Source organism: Propithecus coquereli, unplaced genomic scaffold, assembly GCF_000956105.1.
Source record: "Propithecus coquereli isolate 6110/MARCELLA unplaced genomic scaffold, Pcoq_1.0 Scaffold195, whole genome shotgun sequence".
NCBI lineage: Eukaryota > Metazoa > Chordata > Mammalia > Primates > Indriidae > Propithecus > Propithecus coquereli.
Window position 1 is genome coordinate 2,457,029 of NW_012144411.1, and position 23,672 is coordinate 2,480,700.

The 23,672-nt window shown below is 45.7% G+C and overlaps 1 protein-coding gene across 7 annotated transcripts in view; it reads left to right on the top strand.

The window, feature by feature from the left end:
- JADE1 (jade family PHD finger 1) overlaps window positions 1-23,672 on the top strand; it is a 57,079-nt gene that overhangs the window by 29,459 nt on the left and 3,948 nt on the right. For 5 of the 7 annotated variants that reach the window (XM_012643290.1, XM_012643292.1, XM_012643293.1 and 2 more), the window contains exons 4-10: window positions 2,994-3,151; window positions 5,282-5,469; window positions 7,925-8,136; window positions 11,311-11,478; window positions 12,659-12,775; window positions 16,181-16,702; window positions 22,094-22,211. In XM_012643290.1, coding sequence (XP_012498744.1) covers window positions 2,994-3,151; window positions 5,282-5,469; window positions 7,925-8,136; window positions 11,311-11,478; window positions 12,659-12,775; window positions 16,181-16,702; window positions 22,094-22,211 — 1,483 coding nt within the window. Of the gene's footprint in view, window positions 1-2,993; window positions 3,152-5,281; window positions 5,470-7,924; window positions 8,137-11,310; window positions 11,479-12,658; window positions 12,776-16,180; window positions 16,882-22,093; window positions 22,212-23,672 lie in introns of those variants that run through there. The other 2 variants (XM_012643296.1, XM_012643297.1) reach the window with 2 other exon arrangements.

Sequence of the window (23,672 nt, forward strand, 5' to 3'; positions counted from 1 at the left end):
AATACACATAGGCTAATACGTACAAAGCACGTGAATAGTTCCTGGCACGTAGAAAGTCCTCAGTAAATGTTAGCTATTATTATTAATTGTATTCTTTTTTTCCTTTCCTGTTCCATCTTCGCTGGCTCCCAACAACTTTTCCTCTGGCCAGGAGATCAGCGGGTTCAGCTGCTGTCAAGTCACTGCCAGCCTCAAGTTAGTTTTAGCCATGAATTTGTGGCTTATTTGGCAACAACCCAATGTAATTCTGGGAGTTTTGTTTTGGGGATTACGCTTAAGGCTCCCCCCCCTTTCCCAATTTGTTTCTCATCTTATGTTTCCCCTGTTCCCCCAGTTTTGCTATTTCTCTCTCTCTCTCTCTTTCCCCCGCTCTCCTCCTCTCTCCCCGCCTAGCTACCTACCTATCTCTATTTAAAATTGTTTTTAGGTGCATTTCTCTGCTGGCCTTTATGAGATCTATTTTCTCCGAAAACCTTTGCTAGGCTTTAAATCATTGAAGAAAAAGCCTTTTATTTTGTCAGTTTTCAAGCGAGCAGGTTATGGGGAAGAGAGTTTTTTGTCGAATGCTTTGTTTTATGCTGCCTGTTAAGGGATGACCTTAAAGACCACCTCATCCTGTAATGGCCAGGCAGAGCAGATGTTCCTTGAAGCTACTTCCCAGACTGTTAACAGGGCCTGTCAGGAGGGTGCTGTGTTGAGGAGTAGAGTTATTGGGTTGTGGAATAACATCCTCCATGAGGAAGTAGTGTTCGTCCTCTAGAACTGTGGAAAACCATCCCAGGAGACACTTAAGCATTAGATCAAATGTTCATGGGAAGGTGGCTACTCTGTCCCCTTGGTTTGTTCCAGGCCTTTTGTCCTTTGAACCTACAGTGCTCCCTTCCTTTTCTGTGGTCCTGGAGCATCTCTGCTGCTCTTCCGATTTCTTTAATTCCTGTGCTGTGTCCATAACCTGCAAAATACCTTTCTGATGCTCACACTGTGCTCCTATTATTTAAGCACAGGAATCCAAGGGGGACTCTAGTAAGGAGCCGTGACCTGTGTAATGAGCGCCAGTGCCTGGTGATATAGTCGGAACCCCCTTCCAGTGCTGGCACCGAGCTGCGAGGAGGGGCTGGGCAGCCTAGGACCCCTAGCAGCATGGGACGCCGCGCTGGCCTTGTCCCAGATCCATGTTTTGGTCCAGATTTTTTTCTAAAATTTCTCTGAGTTCAGCTCTGAGTTTAAACCACATATACATAAAGCACTAGTGTTGCACTTTGCTAGGGACTCAGGGGTTCATGTCCGTTTGAGGGCATCTGTTTTGGTTCTTGACCAGTTCCTCCAAGTCTTTGAGTAAAGGATGGCTGGTTGCCTTTTCGCTTTACAGTGCTTAAGTTCGATTTTCCTTCTTGGGCATACTCCTTTGTCTTTTACTTATGACTTAATTGGAGTATGTTTTTACCTGATTGGCTTCTTGAAGGCGTAGACTCATGGCTTGGGTTTTAAAGTACTTTTCTCTCGGGGGCAGGGGAGGCAAGGCTGTTGAAGGCAGTACGCGCTGGGCTGGGCACCTGCTTCAGCAGCTTCGTGTTTGAAGGGAACCTGATGCTGCGCATGATTTTGTGGGAGGCGTACATCTGCGTTCTTGCTTGTTAGTGGTACTTCAGAAATGAGGAGGGGCACACTGGGGAAAAGTTGGTGTTGGAAATGGCAGGCAGGAGAAATTGCCTTTTTATTCAGACACTGCCTCAGACTTCATTATGGTGAAGTTTATTAAAGAGATCACTGGGCTGAAAAGCCACCAGGAAAAACAAATACGGATGTATTAGCAGGCGTATGATGTGAACTGTGCTTAGCAGCACAAGAAAGAACTCCCTGTCCTGAGAAGGAGAGTTTAGCATTGTGGCTTGTGTAAACAGAGAGGGCAGCTTACAGATGCAAGCCCGCTCTGTGCCAAACACAACTATCGGCTGGCGCAGATGCCAAGGTCAGAACTTCCTCATGTAGCCCTCAGATGCGAGTGGACCAAGGACGGAGCCTGAAAGGGAACCAGCTGTGCAGCCCTGGCTGGGAGTTGGTGCTGTGCTCTGCCCTGCCCAGGGCTGGGCCTTGTTGTCCATGGATGCCACCGGCCCACAAATCTGGGGAGGAACAGGCGCTGTGGGAGGGCCGCCTTTCCTGCGGTTTCCTTTAGGCTTGTGATGAGGAATTGGGGAGCCCTCTTGTCAGAGGGGCACTTTTGAGTTTTGTGGGTCTGTTTTTGGCAGGGTTGGGAGAGGGTAGTGACTGTATTTCTTTCTTTCTCTATTTCCTCTCCCCACAAATACTACTTCCTGGGTGGAATTACGCCAGGTGAAGGTGTGCAAATAGATGCTCTTTGCAAAGGCCATCCTCTGACTAGGCACTCTCCAGTGGCCTGTGGTTGCCCAAGTTTTTCCAGGCCAGTACTTCTGCCTGGCACTAGCCAACCTGACCTTGACCTCACCAGATATCTTGCCATAAACCCCGGTGTCCTGGGAGGCAGGGACTGGGTTAGAGGCAGGCTGTGTATAGCGGATAAGGCCCTGGTGGTTCTAGCAGGTTTGGGTTTGAGGTTGTTATGTGATTAGTGGAGTTTTATTTCTAAACATTTACCAAAGAGCACCCTTGAGTGAAATCTCTCTCTCTAGGGGTTTTCAGGTGCATGTTTTTGGGAGTCCTCTTGGTGAATTGAGAGTTCTTAGAAGTTTTTCAGAGGACAGCAGGTTTCTTTTGTTGTTGTGTTGACATTGTTGTAGGCACTGCCCTGTTGACTGAGGGAGTGAGAGGGCAGCGTTCTCGCAGCACTGCCACCCTAAGCCCGAGGGAGGTAAAAGGTGTGTCAGGCAAAGGGTTTTCTGTGATAGGTCAGTCTTATCCTGTTGATACAGTGACCTTGTTACACGGCAGCTCCATGGTTACCCTGCAGCTGCCAGCAATCTGAAGAAGAATGCAAATATCAAATGTCATTGTCCCTTTCTCTCCCTTTCCAGGTGTTTAGGACAGACCTGATCACCGCCATGAAGCTGCATGACTCCTACCAGCTGAACCCGGATGAGTACTATGTGCTGGCAGATCCCTGGAGACAGGAGTGGGAGAAAGGGGTCCAGGTGCCAGTGAGCCCAGGGACCATCCCCCAGCCCGTGGCCAGGTAGAGATGCCGTGGAGAGAAGAGCTGCCTCCCTCCCTCCCTCCCTCGCCTTTCCTCCCTGACAGCCAAGTACCTGAGAAGAGGCAATTCCGGAGTTAGCAGTAAAATAACGTGAGGCCTCAAATAGAAATGTGGTAGCAACACACTTCAGACACGAAGGATAGTGATTTTGCCGACCAGGGACCTCCAAACATAATGTTATAGCCATCTTGGGGAGGTGCCGCTCTCTTAGGAGAGGAAGACACTTCTGGAAAGTGACTGGCTAGGGGAGGGAAATTTGGATGTTCACATGGCTGCTTGCTCCTCTCCTGCACTCTGTTCGTTCACTCTGGAGAGCAGCTCCACTGGAGAGAAGAGTGTGGCCTTATTGGGAACTAGCAAGGGCGGCGCCTCTGCTCTCCAATGGTCGACTCCACTTCTGGAGTACAGGTGTGAGGAGGCCTGCAAGGTTAGGGGTTGTGGAAAGGGGAGTTTTTGAGGAGGCATCTGTTTCTGTTGTCTTTGGTGCCTTCTGGATTTATTGACGAATCACTTAACCTCTTCAGGGGTCCCTAAGGGTTGAGTCCTTGCTAACTCTCCTCAGAATCGGGTTACAGCCTTGCTCCTTTCCTTACCGTCCAGCTCTGTGTGACCTGGAGTCTCCTGTTGGGGAGAGAGGATCGAGTGCCTCTGTGCGTAGCTAGCACCTGCTTTCCCTGCCACACCAGTAGTCAGCTTCCTGCTTTTCAAGGTGGCCTCTTCCTCCGTGCCGAGTGTGGGTGGAATTTGTCTCTTGGCCCACTCGTGTCTCTTCAGGCATTTGAAATAATTGAATTTGACTGCTGTCATTTGGGATCACTGAGAAGTCTGTCCAGTGGTGACAAATGTCCCTGTGTTATTACAGTCCTTCGCTGATACGTGGGCTCAGATGAACAGTCCGGAGTGCGAAGATGGCCTCCGTAGCTGAGTCCTGTGCTTGGCGAGTGTTCACTGGGGGACAGACACAGTGCGTGTGCCTCGCCGTCTGTATCTGAGACGCGGCACTGCCCATGTCAGCACTGGCGGTCCCGGCCCGGGAGTTATTGCTGAATGGTTTAGTTTCATTTGGGAGCTCAGGATAAAATAAGTGAGCATTAACACAGCCCGTGGAAGTTTTTGGTTGGATTCCTGCTTTTGGTTAAGTAGGAGAAATAAAGCTTTTCAGTTTGCGCATCTCAGTTTCTAGTAGATAAAATCACTCTTATGAGGGATATGAAAATACAATACTCTGACAGACTCTATGGGCAGCCTGTTGATAGGAACGCAAAAACTGCTGAAACACAGAGACGTGAAGGAACTTTGTGGCCCTCTGATTAGGAAGAGGGCCCTTGGTTCCAAGTTGGGAGTGATTGCTCTTCTCAATCCTTCGTTTTGAGTGGGCTGAGGTGGATGGCACTTCTGCAGGTGTTATGTTATGGGCGTGTGTGACATTATAAGGAGAAGAGGAAAGCTGTGCTTCTGTTCCTGGGATCATTGGTTTATGTTGGGAGAGTCCCCTACTTGACTAGGACTCTGATTCTTACATTTTTTTAGTTATGGCTAAGGCCTAGTTTTCCTTCTTTTTCCTCTCTTTTTGTGAGTTGAGTTGACAGGTGCCTCCCTTCGCCCCCAGCAGTCTGCTGCGTATGCGCTGCTTGTGTGGCTGTGTGGTGTGCATGGCTGTTCTCTTCTTCTCAGGTGTTCTTGAGAACCCAGCGGTAGACTTTGGCTGTAACTGCCGCCAGCAGGGATGGGCAGGCCTGCTGGTTAATGGAAAGTGATTTAATGACTAACCCTTGAAACTCAGGGGGTCAGTGTTTTTTGGTGTTGGCAGCAGGCCAGAGCGACCGCAGTCCTACGTGGTGGCAGGGCACTGTGGTGTCCTGGGAAGCTGATTTTGAAGACTTCTGAAGTGTTTTCACTCAACTCTATTTCCATTTTGGGGGCTTTAACTATTTCTGGTTGGGGTTTTATTAGCAGTGATAGTCAGGTTTTAAGCCTATGTTTTTAATGAACCTGGTGATGTCCTGGGCTTCTGAGGGTGGAGGAGGAAGCCGTAGTCGGGCCTTCTGACAAGCTTCCTGCTATGCGGCAGAAAGGGTAACCTGGCTGCCTTGTTTTCTTACCAACCAGGGTCGTGTCTGAAGAGAAATCCCTCATGTTCATTAGGCCCAAGAAGTACATCGTCTCGTCAGGCTCTGAGCCTTCAGAGTTGGGCTATGTCGATATTCGGACGCTGGCCGACAGCGTGTGTCGATATGACCTCAATGACATGGATGCTGCGTGGCTGGAGCTGACGAATGAGGAATTTAAGGAGATGGGTAAGAGACCCTGTCGTATTATTGATGTTTTGTTAACCAACGATGAATAGAGAAGTATTTTAGGTGTGTAGGTGAGTAGCAAAAGCTCGTCATTGCCAGCTCCATCGCGGATTCCCATCCCTGCTCTGGTCTAATCCCCACTCACTGATTTACCTCGAAGGACTGGGGCCCAGGGAAGTTAAGAGGCAGAAGGGTGGAATCTATCGATTCCTGCTGGGACGTTTTCTTTCCTGTGACGCCATTCAGATTCCTTCTTCGTTAGCTGCGCCTGGTGCTTCTCAAAGCGAACCCCACTCCAGCCAGCCTCACTGTTTTCCAAGCACATCACTTGTGTTTTCACCTCAGTGATTTTCTTTTTAAGTCCTGCTTCACACCTGGCCTGCCTTTTCCCTCTTACCTGCTTATCTCTGTCCTGGCCTTCCTTCAGCGAAGGCTCCTCCAGGTGAGTAGACGGCCCAGAATGGTCTCTTTGCTGCGAGTTGCTGATTTTAGTGCATGTAGGGGTTGGAGAGTCTGCACCTCCGCTACTCGCGTGCCACGGTGTTGAGACTGGGGTGGCTTCTAGGCCTCACATCTCACGCTGAGTCTGATGGCTAAGGGTGCCTTGGGGGTCGCGATGAGCCGGGCAGTGAGGTCAAGGCTGGCTCAGTGTGGAAGACTGAGGATTAATTAGCATTTGTGCTGTTGGTGCAGGATGAGGAAGTCGTGGCAAGGGCTGTTTGTTTGCAGTGTAGCACAGATAGTAAATAGTTACACGAGTGGTAGATTTCAAAGCCGTGGAGGGCAAAGACTGTTTTCTTCTGTGTGGGTAGAGCCTGGCACAGGGACTGGCATGTAGTAGTTGTCTTTAGCTCACCAGCCTGTTGAATGGTGGGAATATTAGTGTAGACTGAGCCAGGCATGTTATTACTTTCTATTTCTTTGGCTACTCAGGTATTTTGATAGACAAAGTGAATTTCCTTCCTTTTGGTCCTTGATTTAGGTATTAATGGCCAGAACATTAGCAGGCTAGGAGGTTGTTTTTACAGAATTTGTTCAGGAGTTCTCAGAGATCTCTTGGAACTGAATACTATATTTTAGCTTCCTAGATGATAAAGTTCTGCTTTGTAAGCAGCTTTGTAAAGACCAGTGTAATACACATGACTGACTCTAGGTGTTCTGTGTTAAGTCAGAGGACTTGGCCCAAAAACTCTTGGGACTTTCGTGAATAGTTTAAATAGTAAGAACTGGGCCGTTATCAGACTTAAAGATATTGCTGAATACATTGGCAGAGTAAGTTATGTAGTTGTGTAACATAAATTACACACATGCTTAAAGATGTTGATCTTAGTTGTTATGGGTCTTTTTTATGGTAAAAATTAATTACAGGGCATAGTATTGTATTTTCAAAGCCAGTGGTGTTTTTTTAAACTAGGGGAATAGGGATGAAAAGTGCCTGGCCATGGGAAGCCATCTGATAATTAAATAGCGTGGCCCTTCTGAGTGCGTGTTTAGGGCTTACCAAGTGTCAGCTCTAATGTGTTCACCATCAGAGTCTGATGAGTAGCTCAGTTACTATTTAACCAAATTTTTAAAAACTTGGGAAGTTAACTGGATAGTTTAAAAATTTATGATAATTCATATACATTGTCGTAGGCTCTAATGACACTTCATTGTTTTTTGCCACTTAAATATCTCATTTGAGTATTTTTTATAATTTGTATCTTCCTCTCTGTACATGTATTTTCATTGCAGGAGGTGTGGAAAATGTCCACAAATAGAAGAAGATAAAAGTCTTATCCTAACACTAGTTATAGCCACAATAACCACTTGAAATTTATTTTTGATCATTCTTGCATAAGAATGCATTTCATTTGATTGACACTGAACTGTCTCCTTTGCTTAGACATTGCCTTGTGTTTCAGTCTTTTAGGCATCTGATTAACTGTGCCTTTTAACTTAGCACAATTCAGAGAGTGAGGAGAGTGATAAACCATTTAAAAATGTTTAGTGCTCTCAGTGAAATCTGTTTCCAGAGAACCATTTTAAAAAGCAACAAGAAAGGCAAGTTTTTAAAAACTACCCAAACCATAATATGTGGTCATGGTTTTGAAGTCACTTACATGTTAGTTGTTAAGTGTAATAACTATAATGAAATGACTTATTTAACGGTAATATGTATTTAATATCCCTGAATCCTTTTGGGATTTTCCTTTTGTTTTTCTACTTGCTATGCTATATGTTCAGTTCCTGGAGCAAACTGATGTGTGGAAAACTTTTAATTTAAAGATCATTTCCTGGAAGGGTCTGAGCAGCATTCAGTGGAAAATTTGGGGGTGTGCAGGGATGGATTTATTTATAATATAATTAATTCATTGTAGTTATCTATAAGGATAAATAAACTCATACTGTTTTATCATAGTATTTATTAATGTGGATTTATTAAAATGGGTTTTGTGGCATTTTTTCCCTTCAGGAATGCCTGAACTGGATGAATACACCATGGAAAGGGTCCTGGAGGAATTTGAACAGCGCTGCTACGACAATATGAATCACGCTATAGAGACCGAAGAAGGACTGGGGATTGAATATGATGAAGATGTTGTCTGTGATGTCTGCCAGTCACCTGATGGTGAGGACGGCAATGAGATGGTGTTCTGTGACAAATGCAACATCTGTGTGCACCAGGTACGTGGGGCAGTGAGGCCAGAAGAAGCCACCTGGGGTACGAGCCCACCTGCCAGTGGGAGCATGCCTACTGGAGCCCAAATGGGGTCCATTTTTCTACACGATTTAAAGAAAAGTACCCTATAGGCTTTTTTTTTATTTCAAAATATTGTAGGGGTACAAATGTTTTTGGTTACATGGATCGCTTTTGTTATCCCTATAGTTTTCTTTTTTTCCCCCTGGTAGGTTCTTATAATCTTTGAAGTATGCCCTGCTGTTTTTGTAGCCAGAACACTAAGATCTTCTTTGGAAATCCTCTTTTTTCATACAGTGTTTTATTCTTACTGTAGGGGTCAAGTTTACTTAAAAAGAATATGTGAGCCCCCTCTGTCCTGCTCCAACACCTGAGTTTAGGTATTAAGAACGCTGAAAAAAATAAACTGTTGAAAAGGTGATTAGTTTGCTGTATTAGTTTCCTAGGGCTACCCCACATAACAAACAAATTACAGCAAACTGGGTGGCTTAAAACAACAGAAATGCCTTGTCTTGCGTTTGGGAGGCCAGAAGCCCAAATCAAGGTGTCAGCAGGGCTGTACTTCCTCTGAAGCATGTAGGAGAATCCTTTCTTGCATCTTCTTAGCTCGTGGTGGGGTGCTGGCAGTGTGGCATGCCTTGGCTTGCAGTTGCCTTTGTCATCACCTGCTGCTCTCCCTGTGTGTCTCTGTCTTCACATGGCCTTCTTCTTAGAAGGACACCAGTCACGTTGGATCAGGAGCCCACACTACTCCATTGAGATCTCATATTAACTGATTACATCTGTAAGGACTCTTTCTAAAGTAGGGGTTAGGACTTCAACATGTCTTTTAGAAGACACAATTCAACCCATACCATTTGCTAGCACGGCTTAAGTGTAAACTGAGCTATCAAAGGAGAGGAAAGCAGCCCCTTTTTTTGAAGGTTTTTTTCCATCCTCCCTGATGGCAAGAGGATTTGGTGGTTACTTGCTACCATCCATAGAAAGGTAAATCTTTGGACTTCAGTGAGATTGGGCACTGGGTAATTTTAAAAGTTTATGACAAGGGCCGGGTGTGGTGGCTCATGCCTATAATCCTGTCACTCTGGGAGGCTGAGGCGGGAGGATTGCTTGAGCTCAGGAGTTTGAGGTTTCAGTGAGCTACAGTGACGCTACACTGCACTCCACCCAGGGCGACAGAGCGAGACTGTCTCAAAAAAAAAAGTTTATTACCATATCAGTGCTTTTTACAGTTTTTAAAATTTTTTAGTGCAGTAATGAAGTAATTTGATTTGTATGGGCACATGTGCCCCCATATATTCTTATGATTTAAGAGGCTATCTTGGGATATTTTCTTTGGATACACCTGTCGATGTTGAGATTTAAAACACACTTAAAGGAAAGCTTGTGTGGACTGGATGCCTGCTGGCCTCTTGGGTAGAAGAGTCGAGTTTGCAGTGTGAGTGTCCTCTGGGCTTTCCCTGTCTGAAGACCTCACCAGCTGTGGCCTTGTCCCAGCTCATCTTGACAAGGAGACTCGAGACTCTTCTTCATAGCCGGTCTTGTAGCTCTGGATTTTTATATGGTCTCGGAAGTTTCCTTGGAATAGCGGAGAATTCTTGTGGTGGTTTGTTCTGTGATCGTGAGCAGTGTGGCTACCATTGTTGCTTTTTTGTTGCTGGTGATTCTCATGTTTACTTGGATGACTTCTCAGTCTTTTCCTATCATTCTTCTTACTTCTTTTTTTTCCTATAAAAATTGTTATGAACAAAAGGGTTCTGCTTGAAAACCGGTCACACTTCCTGTTTTATAGATGAGCTAATGGATGGGAGGGCCGGGCTGTGCAGGATCTCATAACGGGTCGGTGGCAGAGTTGGAACTGGACCTCGGGCTGTGGACACCCCCTTCCCCATCTTCTGTTCCTTCTGCTGTGCCACGTTGTCTCTTTTCTTACCATTTACTTCGTTTTTCTTTTGAGAAATCCTTCATGACTTGTCTTTAAGGCATACTTTATTTAGTCTTTTAAATTAGCTTAGATCTCTTTTTCATTAGAAAATTTTGTCTTCAAATGTGACACTAAAATGCCTGATATAGACCTATAGACCTTTCGTATTTGAAATCTTCATAGTGTCATTTAGCTCCATTAAAAAGAAATTTTTTTTCTAGTAAGTCTGTGTTGACAGTGGCTTACTCGTGGCACTGACACAATGCTCCTGGGCTCCACTCTTAGTGTTACTTTATTTTGCTCAACTCTCATCCTTGTGGTTTCCTTTTTGCGTCCTGGGTATTCAGATTGCATAGCGGCTGTGTTTTTTCTGTCTGGAGAATTAGAGCTGTGTAACTGTGACTCTCGACTTCCTGGCTTCCAGGTCATTTAAGGATAAAGTTCTGAACAGTTTGGTTTTTAAAGTGCTCTCTGAATATGTTTCTGGTCTCATCATGGTTTTGTTTCTTTACTCCACTTAACATTTGCCTTATCTCTTCGAGCCGTCTTACTTTAGTAGTAAAAGCCTCGATTTCTGCAGTTTATGCTGTCTTTTGTAATTTTGCCATCTTGTGCAAAAGGGACTTTGTTTTAAATATCAGCTAAAGAGGCTACATTCTCTTTGTCTAGCATGTCTCCTTTTTCTGCCTCTGTTGCGTTCCCTCGGCAGAGTTGGGATCTAGTTAGTAGAGTTTGCTTAGCATGGGGAACGAGGGTGCTCCTTAGTTCGTTTCCTGTTTCCACTGCTGCTTCGTAGTAGTTTTGGGACACTGTCAACTGCTTTGTGTTTTTTCTCCACACTTTGTATCCCACCTCCATCAGTAAAGCAGAAAGAAACAGCTTCCGCCTCCTAACCCTACAGAGTGTTGAAACTTGGTATAGGTGGGTTTCTGTAGCAACACAGTGAAGCAGAGTTTTGTAAACCTTTCTGTCCTCAAGTTGCTGGGACCACCCCAGCTAAACGAATATGTATTGTGTTTGCGGAGCGCACACACTTCCTAAGTGCTGCTGGAGGCCGCCTGGCATTTTTCCTGAGGGGAGAGGGTCAGAGCTAGGTAGATGTGAGAGTATCTCCATTTTATTTTGGTGGTGATTCTGTTAAAATTTTTCTAGGTGTTTTAAGATTAATCGATATAATGGGAAAAATCAATCTTCTCTCTTTGTGTCTTTTCCTTGGGGGTGTGTTGTGGCATTACAGGCCTGTTATGGAATCCTCAAGGTACCAGAGGGCAGTTGGCTGTGCCGGACATGTGCCTTGGGGGTTCAGCCAAAATGTTTGCTGTGTCCCAAGAAGGGTGGAGCTATGAAGCCCACCCGCAGCGGAACCAAGTGGGTCCACGTCAGCTGTGCCCTGTGGATCCCTGAGGTAAGCGTGGTTCTTAACAGCACCTTAGCTCACAGGGCCCTGGCTTTTAACTGGGGTTGGCTGGTGGGTGGGAGCCATTCATAAAGAGGCACCATTGTAGCTGATGAGTAGGAAAAAGACACCTTTTAATTGCTGCCTTTTTTTCCCCTCCTTAAACTGAATCTCAAGCACACTGTTACCTTGTGGCATCATGACAGGATGGTAAATTTGTGGAAGTGTTAACTGGAAGCACCAGTGAGTTGGTCTGTAGGTTGGTGGGGTTCAGCCCTCCGTTGCTGACACCCACTCCCAGGAGCGGATCTGCAGCGCTGACCAGCCGCGGCCCAGGTGTGGCCGTGAATCCTGTGCTTGGCGAGCTGTGCGTGTCGCAGCACCGTGGTTAAAGAACGACTGCTCTAGGTCACACTTTTGTGACTTTTTATTTAAATTCTTATTCTGCCTCAACCTTTCTAATTTCAGGTCTGGTCTAATTTATTTCAAGTCCCAGACCTTGACTAATTTAATTTGCATGGCTCACTATGAGAATATCATTTGTGATTCAAATTTCAGCATTTTTTTGGTATGTGATTTTGGCACGTTTTCCTCCTGAGGAAAATTATCTGTGGATGATTTTGGATTGAGGTTTCATGATTTGGGTCTTGGTAGCACCGGATCTCATGGCTTGGTATTAACAGGATACAGTTCAGTGAACCAGGCTTAATACAGAGATGCTACCTTATGTATCTTGGTAGTTTTCTACTTTGAATGTAGTCATGTTTTCTGAAGAAAATGGTTTTCTTTAGTGAGAGAGATTAAAAACAGCATATATTTACTTACCCTATTGTTGACAACTTACTTAAATATATTTAAGCTGGATTTTTAGTCCTGCCCAATGCCTTGTGGGCCAGAGGTCTAGTAGATTGCATTGTCCTGATACATAAGAGTTTATCTGAGTTTTTTACAAGCAGGTGTGTCTGTGTCAGATGGGGACTGGGCTCTGGGCTCTGCTGCCACTGGCTGGGTGCCTGGGGCTGTCCTGATGTTTTTAAAGTAGGGGTTTGCTTGTCTGAGGAGGGCGAGTGCACCTTGCCCCTTGTCTGGTAGGAGGGATGCAGGAAAGTAATGGATCTTTAAGTTTCTGATGTCCATGTTCAGCCTCTGACAGCCTCTCCCACCCCTTCTTACTATTTTTGACCTGTAGGTGAGCATCGGCAGCCCTGAGAAGATGGAGCCCATCACAAAGGTGTCCCACATCCCCAGTAGTCGGTGGGCGCTGGTATGCAGCCTCTGCAACGAGAAGTTTGGGGCCTCCATACAGGTAATTGGCTTTGCAAGAATGGCTTCATTTTCCTTTCCTGTGTTGCAGGGAGCAGCATGAGGGAGGGTGCTGCGAACTGTCTGAGGGTTTGGAGAGGGGACTATGGTCCAGGGAGCATGGCGACGTTCTGACGGATGACTCCAGCAGCACAAAGCCTTTAGTTGGCTGATTGTTACCAGTGTAACCAGAACCTGAGCTTTAATAATCACAGGGTAATTCAGAAGTCAGCCTGAGCAGTGAGGTGGTTCCCGTTTGTCTCCAGTTTCTCCGTTTCTGCCCTACGCCTGGCATCACAGCTTCTTCCCACAGGCAGACATCTCTTGGGAAGAACCAGGTCTTAGAGAGACACTCCTTGGCACTTTAGACGTGGCCATCCTCCCACCTGCCGTCACACATGTAGCTGCAGACCCAGGCCTGCCCCTGTGACTGCCTCCAGAGACTGCTGGTTGCCCAGGTGTGCACACACCTGTTTGCGATCAGCCGGGCATGCCGATGCTTTTACGGTTGGAGAAACAGACTCCTTGGAGCACTGGGTAGAGGGGCATCCATGAGGTGCTGCACTATGCTCTTTCATAAGTCGTTATCTGGTCCAGACACAATCTGGATGTCTGATTCTTTTTGGCACTGTGTGTGTGTGTGTGTGTGTGTGTGTGTGTGTGTGTGTCTGTGTGTGTCACAGAGACATGGAGCACCTATGTGTAAAAATGCTGCCTGCATTTGTATGTCCAGATGCAGTGTAGAAAGTCTCAAGGTAGGTAGATTAAGGAGGGAACGTAGATGGCGTGCATGCTGTTTCCTTCATGTTATCTAAAACTCTGCCTGAGAAGTTAATTTCTGGTCCTCACATTATTGACATCTAGACAGTCATGATTTGAGGGGCCTGAAATGCTGTGAGTAGCTGGTGTTGGCTCTAAAGGTCCAGCCCGTCTCTTCCTCTGGGATATACCAGCATAGGCCACAGGCTCTTCCTCAGTTTTCGTGTTGAATTCTGGGAGCAGAGGCACTGTTTGGGAACAGCTTCTCTTTCAGTACAGAAAACACAATGGCTCGCATAGATACAAACTCCAGAAGCATGGTTAAACTGCCAGCCATGGGTTTAGAGAAATGACCTCATTTGGCACAACCAGTTTATATTTTGGCTGATAAATATTTCTTTTGGGAAGGTACCCACTGATTGGTGGTTTTAAAAACTTTTCATTTTTTTACAAGCCAAGTGGTTCTACTTTTCTTCTTTATCACTTCTACTGGTGTTCGAGAATCTAAAATGTAATAGACATATTCAGAGGGTGGGGCACGAGACAGCTGGTGGGATTTGGCTGGGGACCTTGAAAATAGTGAAGATTTTTTTGTATGTGAGTAGAATATGTTTAAAATCAAAACATGACCTGAGAGATGGATTTGGGAAGGAGAGTGGCGGGGAAATAGAGAAAGGCGCGAGAGCGGGTGTGCGCGCACGTGTGCAGGCAGGAAGCGGGCTGTGGCGGACCACACGTCTGATTTTCTGAGCTTAGCATGTGTGCCTGTTCCTGAGCATGCCGGTCCTGGTCCAAACTGATGTTTCAAAGAGGTGGGCAAATGGGATCTTTGTTCCCCTTCTGAAGAGAGACAATATAATGACTTTTTTGTTGCCATTGACCTCTTTTTCCCAGAACGTTAATTTGAAGAAGAGGCCAACGAAGCTGATGATTTTTCATATCTTTACAGAATGGATTGATTTTATTAAAAGAATTCCTCTCTGAAATGTCTGCAGCTGTGAAGGCTCTGGTTTACATTTCTGTAACATCTGTTTGCTGAGTCAACCTGAATGGGAAAACCCAGAGGAAGGCCATTTGGCGTCTTTACAAAGTCCTGTATAAATATTCTGCTGCAGCTCATTTCTCTTTAAGGTTGGAGCGCTCGGGTTAAGCGTAGTTTAAGCCAAACACAGATAGTGTCTCAGTCATCTGTTCCCACTTTTACTTCCTACTTGGCTGTGTGCTACGAGGGAGGACACTTTGTCTTTTCATGACAGTGGCCAGGTGTGTGTGTGCGCGTGTGTGTGTGCGCGGGTGTGTGTGTTCTGCCACCAAACCTGATTTCACACATTTCTTGGAATTGAGGTTATTTATAGATAAAATTACAGATTCATGTCAGTTCATGTGGTTTAGGTGTTTGTAATGGGGGAATGTTGAAGGGCGCTGGATTTTCTATACTTCTGAGTGAAAGACTTCTGTATAGTAATGGAAGAAAGCATGGCTAGCAGTGAGTCGTCTCTTAAGTACTGAAATGATTAGGGGAAAAAGCCCCAAACTCTAGACTCTGCCATCCGTGCTTATGTGCTTCAGGGTCAGTCGAATGAGTTTAATTAAGCTTTTCAGTTGGCCTGGAGCCACCGGATTCTGCTCCTCTCTGTAGCCCTGGCATGCCCCAGGGATCACTTGGCCTCACGCAATACAGTGTCGCTTTTAAGGGACTGGCTTCAGTCACCACGAGGAACCTCCTTCCAGGGATTTGCTCAGCAAGATCAGACGGGGAGAAGTTAATCACTTTGTTCCTGCAAGGCCAGAGGCTTGCCGTCTGGATCCAAGGCACTAAATCATAGCCCTTGTTTAGGCAGCGGAGAGGGGAGGTGTTCTGCACGGCTTGATGATGCCTGGTGACCCACAGGAGTGGGTCCCTCACGGTTCTGGCACCGCCCTGCAGTTGCCAGGCATGGCACACGCCGATCTCAGGGCTCGCACCCTCCACGCGTCCAGCAGTGCTCCCTCACCGGTGTGAGACCTTTCCCCGTCCTTCCTGTGCTGGATTCTTCTTGTCTCCTGTTCCTTGGGGTTTTTATTTAGTTTCTTCAGCCATGACCCCTCGGTGCTGCCTTGAGGAGGTGCAAGTGCGCAACTTATGTTCCCGCTTGTATTGGGACTCGTCCTGGCTGGGGTCAGAACGAGGCCTTGTGTTCCTTTTTAAAGCCATGACCGTGAGTCATTCTTTCTGAGGAGATTCTTATTTAAGCTTTACACTAAAAGAGTGCATCAATAGGAAAAATCATGTTAATATCTCAGTGTAAACTCTGCACATCGAGTACAAGTTCTTTTGAGTGCCAGGATACCTTCATCTACATGTGTCATGTGTATGATCGTGTCTGCTTTAAGAGGGGATTTGGATGCATTTATTTTCCTATGAAATTAGGGTTTGCTTGATAAAACCTTTCTTCTGAATGGTGCCCTTAGACCCAAGCCCTACCTCATTTAAAAAATGACTTGATCTGCCAGGGGTCATCCATGTAACACTTTTCTGTCACAGCACACGCTTGCAGTGTGGCTCGTCTTTGTGCATGGGTGTGCAGGGCTGCCTTGCACGGAGGGGCTTCCGTTGTTGGTGGTTGGTCCATAACGGTCTTTTCTCTTGTTCTCTGCACGTTCTTGCCAGTGCTCTGTGAAGAACTGCCGCACGGCCTTCCACGTGACTTGTGCTTTTGACCAGGGCCTGGAGATGAAGACCATCCTGGCGGAGAACGATGAAGTTAAGTTCAAGTCCTACTGCCCGAAGCACAGCTCACACAGGAAGCCTGAGGAGAGCCTCGGCGAGGGGGGCACACAGGAGAATGGGGCCCCTGAGTGTTCCCCCCGGAATCCCCTGGAGCCCTTTGCCAGCCTTGAGCAGAATCGGGAGGAGGCCCACCGGGTGAGTGTCCGTAAGCAGAAGCTGCAACAGCTGGAGGACGAGTTCTACACCTTCGTCAACCTGCTGGATGTTGCCAGGGCCCTGCGGCTGCCCGAGGAAGTAGTGGATTTCCTGTACCAGTACTGGAAGTTGAAGAGGAAGGTCAACTTCAACAAGCCCCTGATCACCCCAAAGAAAGATGAAGAGGACAATCTAGCCAAGCGGGAGCAGGATGTCTTGTTTAGGAGGCTGCAGCTGTTCACACACCTGCGGCAGGACCTGGAGAGGGTAATGATTGACACTGACACCTTATAGTGACTTAGAGAAGAAGATGCAAAGAGGCGAATGCTCGCCCAGAGCAAGAAATGATAGCCAGTCATTTGCTCTCAGACCCTTGTACACACCGCAGCATGAGGTTGTGTTGGTTAAATGCATTTATGGGCTGGTAAACTCATTGTACATATGTGCAAGACTGCCACTGAGTGGGGAGCTTCTTTGTGATTTTTTTTAAAAAACGCTTTCCCATTAATCTTTACTGTTCTGCAAGATCAAATGGGGTGTGTCTTTTTCCCCTCCTTCATTATAATGCTAGAGGGAACTGAACCCCAGGAAAATTACCAAGGAGTTGACTCAGAACTATTCACAACTGATGTAGAAAACCAGAATGGATTTAATTTATGGCGGGGGCAGGGGGCGCAGAGACAGGGAAATCTCTCGTTCAGGCTGGGCAAACACTAGGTGCTGGTGACAGGCTCACTAAGGAGAGCTAAGCACTGCCTCTCGCTGGCCCACCTTCGTTTTTGGCTAACTCACAGGGACATTCCCAGTACTGTCATGGAGCAGAGCAGGCTGTGGGTGCTGTGCTGTGCGTGTGCGTGAACCACACACGCACGTTGCAGAAGACACTCCTGGCAGTGAGGTGCTAAGTCATCACTGAGGCTGCGTATATAATACGTGTGTGTGTGTGTGTGTGTGTGTGCGTGTGTGTGTGTCCATTCATCCATCGTGTCTCTGGTGTGTCTGCGGGTGTGGGGCGGGATTCCTGGTGCACAGGGGCATCCGACCTGTGTGAGGAGCCCCGGTCACACTCAGCACGCCGCGGATGCGCTGTTTACCGCACTACCGGATCGCTGACCGTGGGGGCTGCCTGGAGCCTCAGCTGCTGGCACTTCAGCCATTTGCTGCTTTGTGCCTCCCCCGCCCTCCATTACCTTCGGGGTCCCGGTGTGGACCTCCCTTCCTGCTACAGGAATAATTAGGAGTGGGCCGTCCTCCCCCCAGGGGCCCCTGCTCCCTGTAGGTGGTTTCTGACTGAGCTTGCTAATTGGGGATGCTGCTTAGAGCACCTTCTGTGTCAACTCCCTGTCTGTTGCCCACTGATTAAATTCATTAGTGTGAAAGATAAGGGGTCAGGCTCTCTGGCCTGAAGCAGTCTGCGCTGAAAGGCACCCAAGTGGCCCGAAACAGTTAACACATCTCCCTGGAGCACCGTGCTTATTAGTGGGGAGTGACTCACCTGCTTTGGAGAGCATCTGACTCATAGGTGATGTGAAATGGGAGTGGAGGCAAAGAATAGGGACAGACGGGAAGTACCGAACCAGATCGCACAGAGACCTGCACAGCCCTGCTAGCGATGGGGTAGAAGTGAAAGTATTTTTAAGTGCTCTTTAGAGACCCTTTTAATACGGTGATTGAGCGCCAGACCAGGTTGGGATTCCTGGGAAGGCGGCTGATTCAGGCCAAGGGGAGGCAGGAGCTGGGAGCCGGTTTGTGAGGCTTTTGTGCTCCCACACGCCCCCTGGTGGCGAGTGTAAAGAAGACCTCGCCTCAACCACATGTATGTGTGGCATTTTTGTTAAGGGATGAGAAGGGATTCAGAAGGATAAACTGGAATCCTGGTGAGAATCCATTATCCCAACCCGACAACCGCTGTAATTGGGGTGCATGAGCTGTGGAGTCAGATAGTCCTTGGGAGGGGAGGACAAGAAGTCTAATGTTTGGACTGTGTTTGTCTCACAATCACCACAAAATAAAAGTGTAGAAAATGCTTGTGGTGTACTAACTCTTTTCTGTACTTAAGTTACTCAGATTAACATTCACTTACAATTAAATTCTAAACATTTTTTTTTGGAGTCATCACTGTCACTGTTGAAGTAGAACAATGCCAATGATGTATGAGAAACAGGGAATAAATCAGGATTTGTGTGTGTGTGTGTGGCATTACTTACATTTACTTTTTAAAAAGTCTAAGAGATGTTAGGGAATTTAGTCTCAGTTTAAAACGGGTTTATTGTAATGAAAAATGTGTTTCCCCAAATTAGTCATGAAGCCTTCAGTGGTGGAGGCTTTCAAACATTGAAAGCTTTGCCATACCCCAGAGAATTGCACAGTTCTTTGTGATTATAAACAATAAGTGTATCAGGCCAAGGGCTCATCAGGGCAGGGATGATAAGAACATCAAAAATTACTACTAACTTGTTTATCAAGTAAGTCAGTGTTCTGTTTAACTCACACAATATCAGTTCGTAGTAGATACTCAAAAATTATTTACTTCATGTGACTATACTGGAGGCATATGGTCATTCCTAAACTGACAAGTGAGTAGCCTTCATTAAAAATGCAGACAACTCAGAATGGTTATGGTCATTGCTCTCTCCTGCAGTTATACACCCTGGGGCATTGCACACCTAGGTACCAGTTCTGGATCTGAAAGTTAGGTGACAGGGAAGGATTTCAAGAGGGTTTGGGATCCCACAACTTGAAGAAGACATGGTTGCTGATGTGGTGGGAGGACACTTCAGGCTCCCAAGGCTCACTTTCTGGTGCGATTCCTTTCCCCTAGATATTGCCTTTTAAAGGATGCAGTAAACGAGTTCAGCAAATGAGTTCTTGTTCACATAAAGACATGCTACCTCTGCACTCTGGCTAGTGGTTTGGAAAGTAGCCAAGCCCTGGGGAACAGTCCTACTCATCACTCGGTGGAATGGTCATCTTTGAAAATCTGATAGAGGCGACAGTTTTTCCCTAAACAAAAGGCATGTTTTGCTTTAGTGTTGCAAACAGTGTTTAGGATTCAAGAAAACCTATTAACGCCATTCTTGGGGCAGTAGTACTCAGGGTGTGGTCCCTGACCAGCTTCAACATTATCTGGAAACTTGGTAGAAATGCACATTCTTGGGCCCCTCCACAAGGAGGCAAGGCCAGCACTCTGTTTCCCTTCACGAGCCACTGCTGTGGGGGAGCGATCCTAGTGTGTGAGGTGGTGTGAGTGCACTAGGAGCTGTTGTTTTGGGCGCCTCCTCGCTGGCAATCGGAAGAAGATGAAGCAGAGGAGAAGTTTGGTTGACCAGTGTACGGGATGGGACAAACAGGATGTGTGTTGAGGATAGTAAAATGTCAGTTCAACTCCACACACAGGTTGCTGACTAATGTCCTATAAGGACTTGGCACACACGGAGGTCAGGTTTAGGGTGTCACTACTTGAAAGTGTGGTTAGTCAGGGGCTGGCAAGTTCCCATTGAAAATCATGGCCTTTGCTTTTTGGATTTATATTTAGGTACTTCTCACCAGAGATCATGGAGAATGGAAGTGGGATTTTTCCACTTAGCCGCCTTTCCTGGGGGAAGTGGTCAAAGCTACCCAAATGAGGCTTGAATAAAAGTTCAGTCTCCCTGGCTTAACTATTTTCCATTTTCATGGAAAACTTCAAGGAAGAGAGATCTGTTAATAAGTATCTGCTATACGTCTGACTTGAATATGAGAGCAACCTGTCTACTCCTAGGATGTCAGAGAATTTGTTTCCATTTCCTATTTCCAGAAGTCAGATTCCTTGTCTTAATGTAAAAACTCTCTGTGTTTTCCAGAAGGTTTAAATCTGTGACAAGGATGTAGGACTAGCCCCTTGTTTTTGAGTTTTCACTCTTAATCTCCCCTAGGTGGGACGGTATGTGTCAAAGAGAGTGGTCTGTTGGCCACCTCTGTTCCCACATCGGCCAGGATTTCTCTAAAGGACACCCACTTCCTGGCTTGAGGGGTGGATGTGCAACTGTCAGAGAAGGGACTACCTTACCCAGGCTCTGTGACAATAACATTATTTACACTGAGACAGGGAGAATGATTTTCTTCTCAGTTCTTTAATTTTAAAATACATTTCTTTTAAAAGAAGAAGTATTACTAATATAGGGGATAGATGTAGAAAAAAAGGGAGACCCTCAGTTGGTTAGGATCATTTTCCTGCTTCAGGCCCGGAGATTATGCCATGATGCAAATGCAAAAGCCAGTCAGCCCATGTCTTTTCTCAATAAAGCCTCCTGTCCTCTTGCAGATGAGAGCCTTGAACACAACTGGAGTTGTTAGGGTTCAGAAAGGACTGGAGACCTTAGACGAAGTGTCTGTACTTAAGCCAGAGTACAAAATTTTGTGTCCTGACAAGGCTTATTGACTCTAGTTGCTGTCCTCATTGTCCTGAAAAGATTGGTGACCTTTGAACTCTTTGCATTAAAAGTAACGTGATAGCACTTGGTTGAGTTTATGGAAGAAAAATAATAAAGTAAGGTGGCCGGGGAAGGAATTGCTCCTAGGAAGACATGAGTTTAAGGAGAGAGTAGGCAGGGCCTTGACTTTAGGCGCTGAGGGGCAGACGTGGTCACTTCTCACTCCTGCCGCTGAGATTATTTAGGTGGTCTTGTCCACGTCTTCATGAAGAAAGGTTTAATTGTATGTCTGGTATGTTATGCTTTCTAGCCTTTATAATGGAGTCAGGTTCATCAATAGAAGATCTGAGGACTAAAGGATTAAAGGGATATAGTGACTAATTCTTTAAATTTTGTTTCTGTATTGAGAGGCGACAGGCAGCTTTAAAAATGGGGAATACATCTGAGTGTTGGTTACCGAGTATGGGTTACTGTGATCTGAAGCAGATAGGGAGTGGAGGGAGCTCTTAGCACTTGGGTCTTTTCAGTTACAAATGCATCAAGAAGAGGGCAGTAGCAATGCAGAGAGCTGGATTGGAGATGACCTAGCAAATCATTGGCGAAGCAGGAAGGAAGTTTCCTAGGTATTCATAGAACACATAAGCTACCTGCTTGCTCCAGGCATTTCAGAGTTCAGTGTCCAGTTGACACAGAAGTTTACTTGGATTCTTGGTGACCATTTGGTCTTCTAGTGGGCCCTCTGCAGGGCTCCTCTCTGATGGCCCCTGACCCTGTGTTTACCCAGTTCAGTCTTCTGAAGGTGCTTGACAAAGTGCAGCACAAGTGGCTTCTGAACTGCTCTAAAGCCATTGGCAATAGAATTACTGGGAAGAAGATACTGATGGGTGGTAAGCAAAGTCCTCTGACAAGAGGGAGCAAGTCTTGGCTTGGACACCAGTGGCCTTCGCTTTGCTGGGATGGCTAGGTGTGGTGGAGGAGGCAGGGCTTTTGCACAAGTTTTATAGATGTTCCTCCTGAGATTGAACCCTTTTTTTCTGTGTCGCTGTTGCCTATACTGAGGGGTATTTGTGGAATACTTGCTGTCTGCCCAAAAGGAGATTGGATAATTGTTTAAAGTACATTTTGATTTCACATGTCTGTCAAGGCCCTAGTAGGACCAGTTTCTCTCAGGTAAAGAAAATAAAAAAGCACCAAAGTACTGTCATAATGTATTGCTTACTTAGAATCTTTATTCTCTACATTCTAGGTTCGGAACCTCACTTACATGGTGACCCGCAGGGAAAAGATTAAACGATCTGTGTGCAAAGTCCAGGAACAGATATTCAATCTTTACACTAAGCTCTTGGAGCAAGAAAGAGTTTCAGGTATGCCTTAAGCCCTGGTAGGTCAAAATACAGGGCAGGGGTTTGTAAGCCTTAACACTGTGAAGGGAAAAAAATAAAATAATTTCTTTAATTTTCTTTATCCCATGGAAGAATTTAAGAAGCACAGACTTTCATATTTAAAGAAAATCTTTAGTTATTTGAAACATCATGATTAAGGGGAAAGCTATGAATTTGGCCTCAAATCCATGAGTTGAATCCTGTATCCTCTACTTACTGACCAAATACAAGCAAGTCTTAATTCTGAGTGCCCCCAGTGTCATCTTACGTAAAATGGGGATGATATTTCAAGCTACCTTTTGGAATTGTGAGACTGAAGTGAAACAGTGACTTATATATTACAGAGCACTTGGTAAATGTATCACGGGGATACCTAAACAGATTTATAGATTATTTAGCCTTTGGATCTACCTGTAACATCTGGTAAATGTATCTTAAGACTGACACTTGTCCATTTTTAGATAATGTTCACAGTGGGCTTTTTTTGGTGTAGATGGGATTTTTAATATTTATGAGATTGAGCACCAAGTATTTATTTAGTGCCTTCTATTTTGCATTACTCTGGGCTAGGCATAGAGGCAATTCTAAAACACATACTTCCTCCACTCTGGAGAACACATCAGTTACTTGGAGATCAAGGGCGAAGTTGGGCAAGTTGTTTAACCTCTCTGGGGTTCATTTGATCTGTAAAAAGAGGTTTGGTCTAGAATCATGACCTCGAAAGTCCCTTTTAGCACCAACATCCTGTGATCATAAGCCCCAGAGAGTATGTAGTATAAGGATTTCAGAGAGGAAGATTTGTTGGGCGTGGATCAGGCAGAATCACAGAACTCATGGAACCGGGTAGGTCTTGGGCAGGACTTCACCGCAAGGCAGTGAGGGTCTCTCTCTCGCCTTCGACTGCCCTTTGAAGTTACAGCAGCAACATTCTCGGGGCTTGCGTTGTGGAGTGATAGTCAATTCACTCTTACTTTTCTGTGATTGTGGCTTTTTGTCACTGTATCTAGATTATTATGAAACATAGAAATAACAAAGAAATTGTTAGGTAACCTGTTTTGTGGAATCCAAATTCTGGTTTGTCTGTAACTAGCCAGACATATGTGACTACAGGAACTTGGTCAGATGAACAAATACAGAAAGGCTTAGGGAGATTTTAATGATGTGTTACATACTTTGAACGGCATTAACTTACTGACATTATTCTAGATATTTTCTTACCAAGATGAAATATGAGATTAAATATTTTCCAGATGTATCAAGTATATGTCATTAGCTGGAGCTTGGAGTTTAGTTGTAAGACTTTTAAAATAAATTTTTCTAGTTAGGGTATCATATGTAAAAGTAGTTTGATTCAGATTCTTTATTTTAAAATGAACTTCCATCTCTTCATTATTCCTACTCTAATGCAAATAATCGGGGTCTATTTTATCACACGCCTTTGTG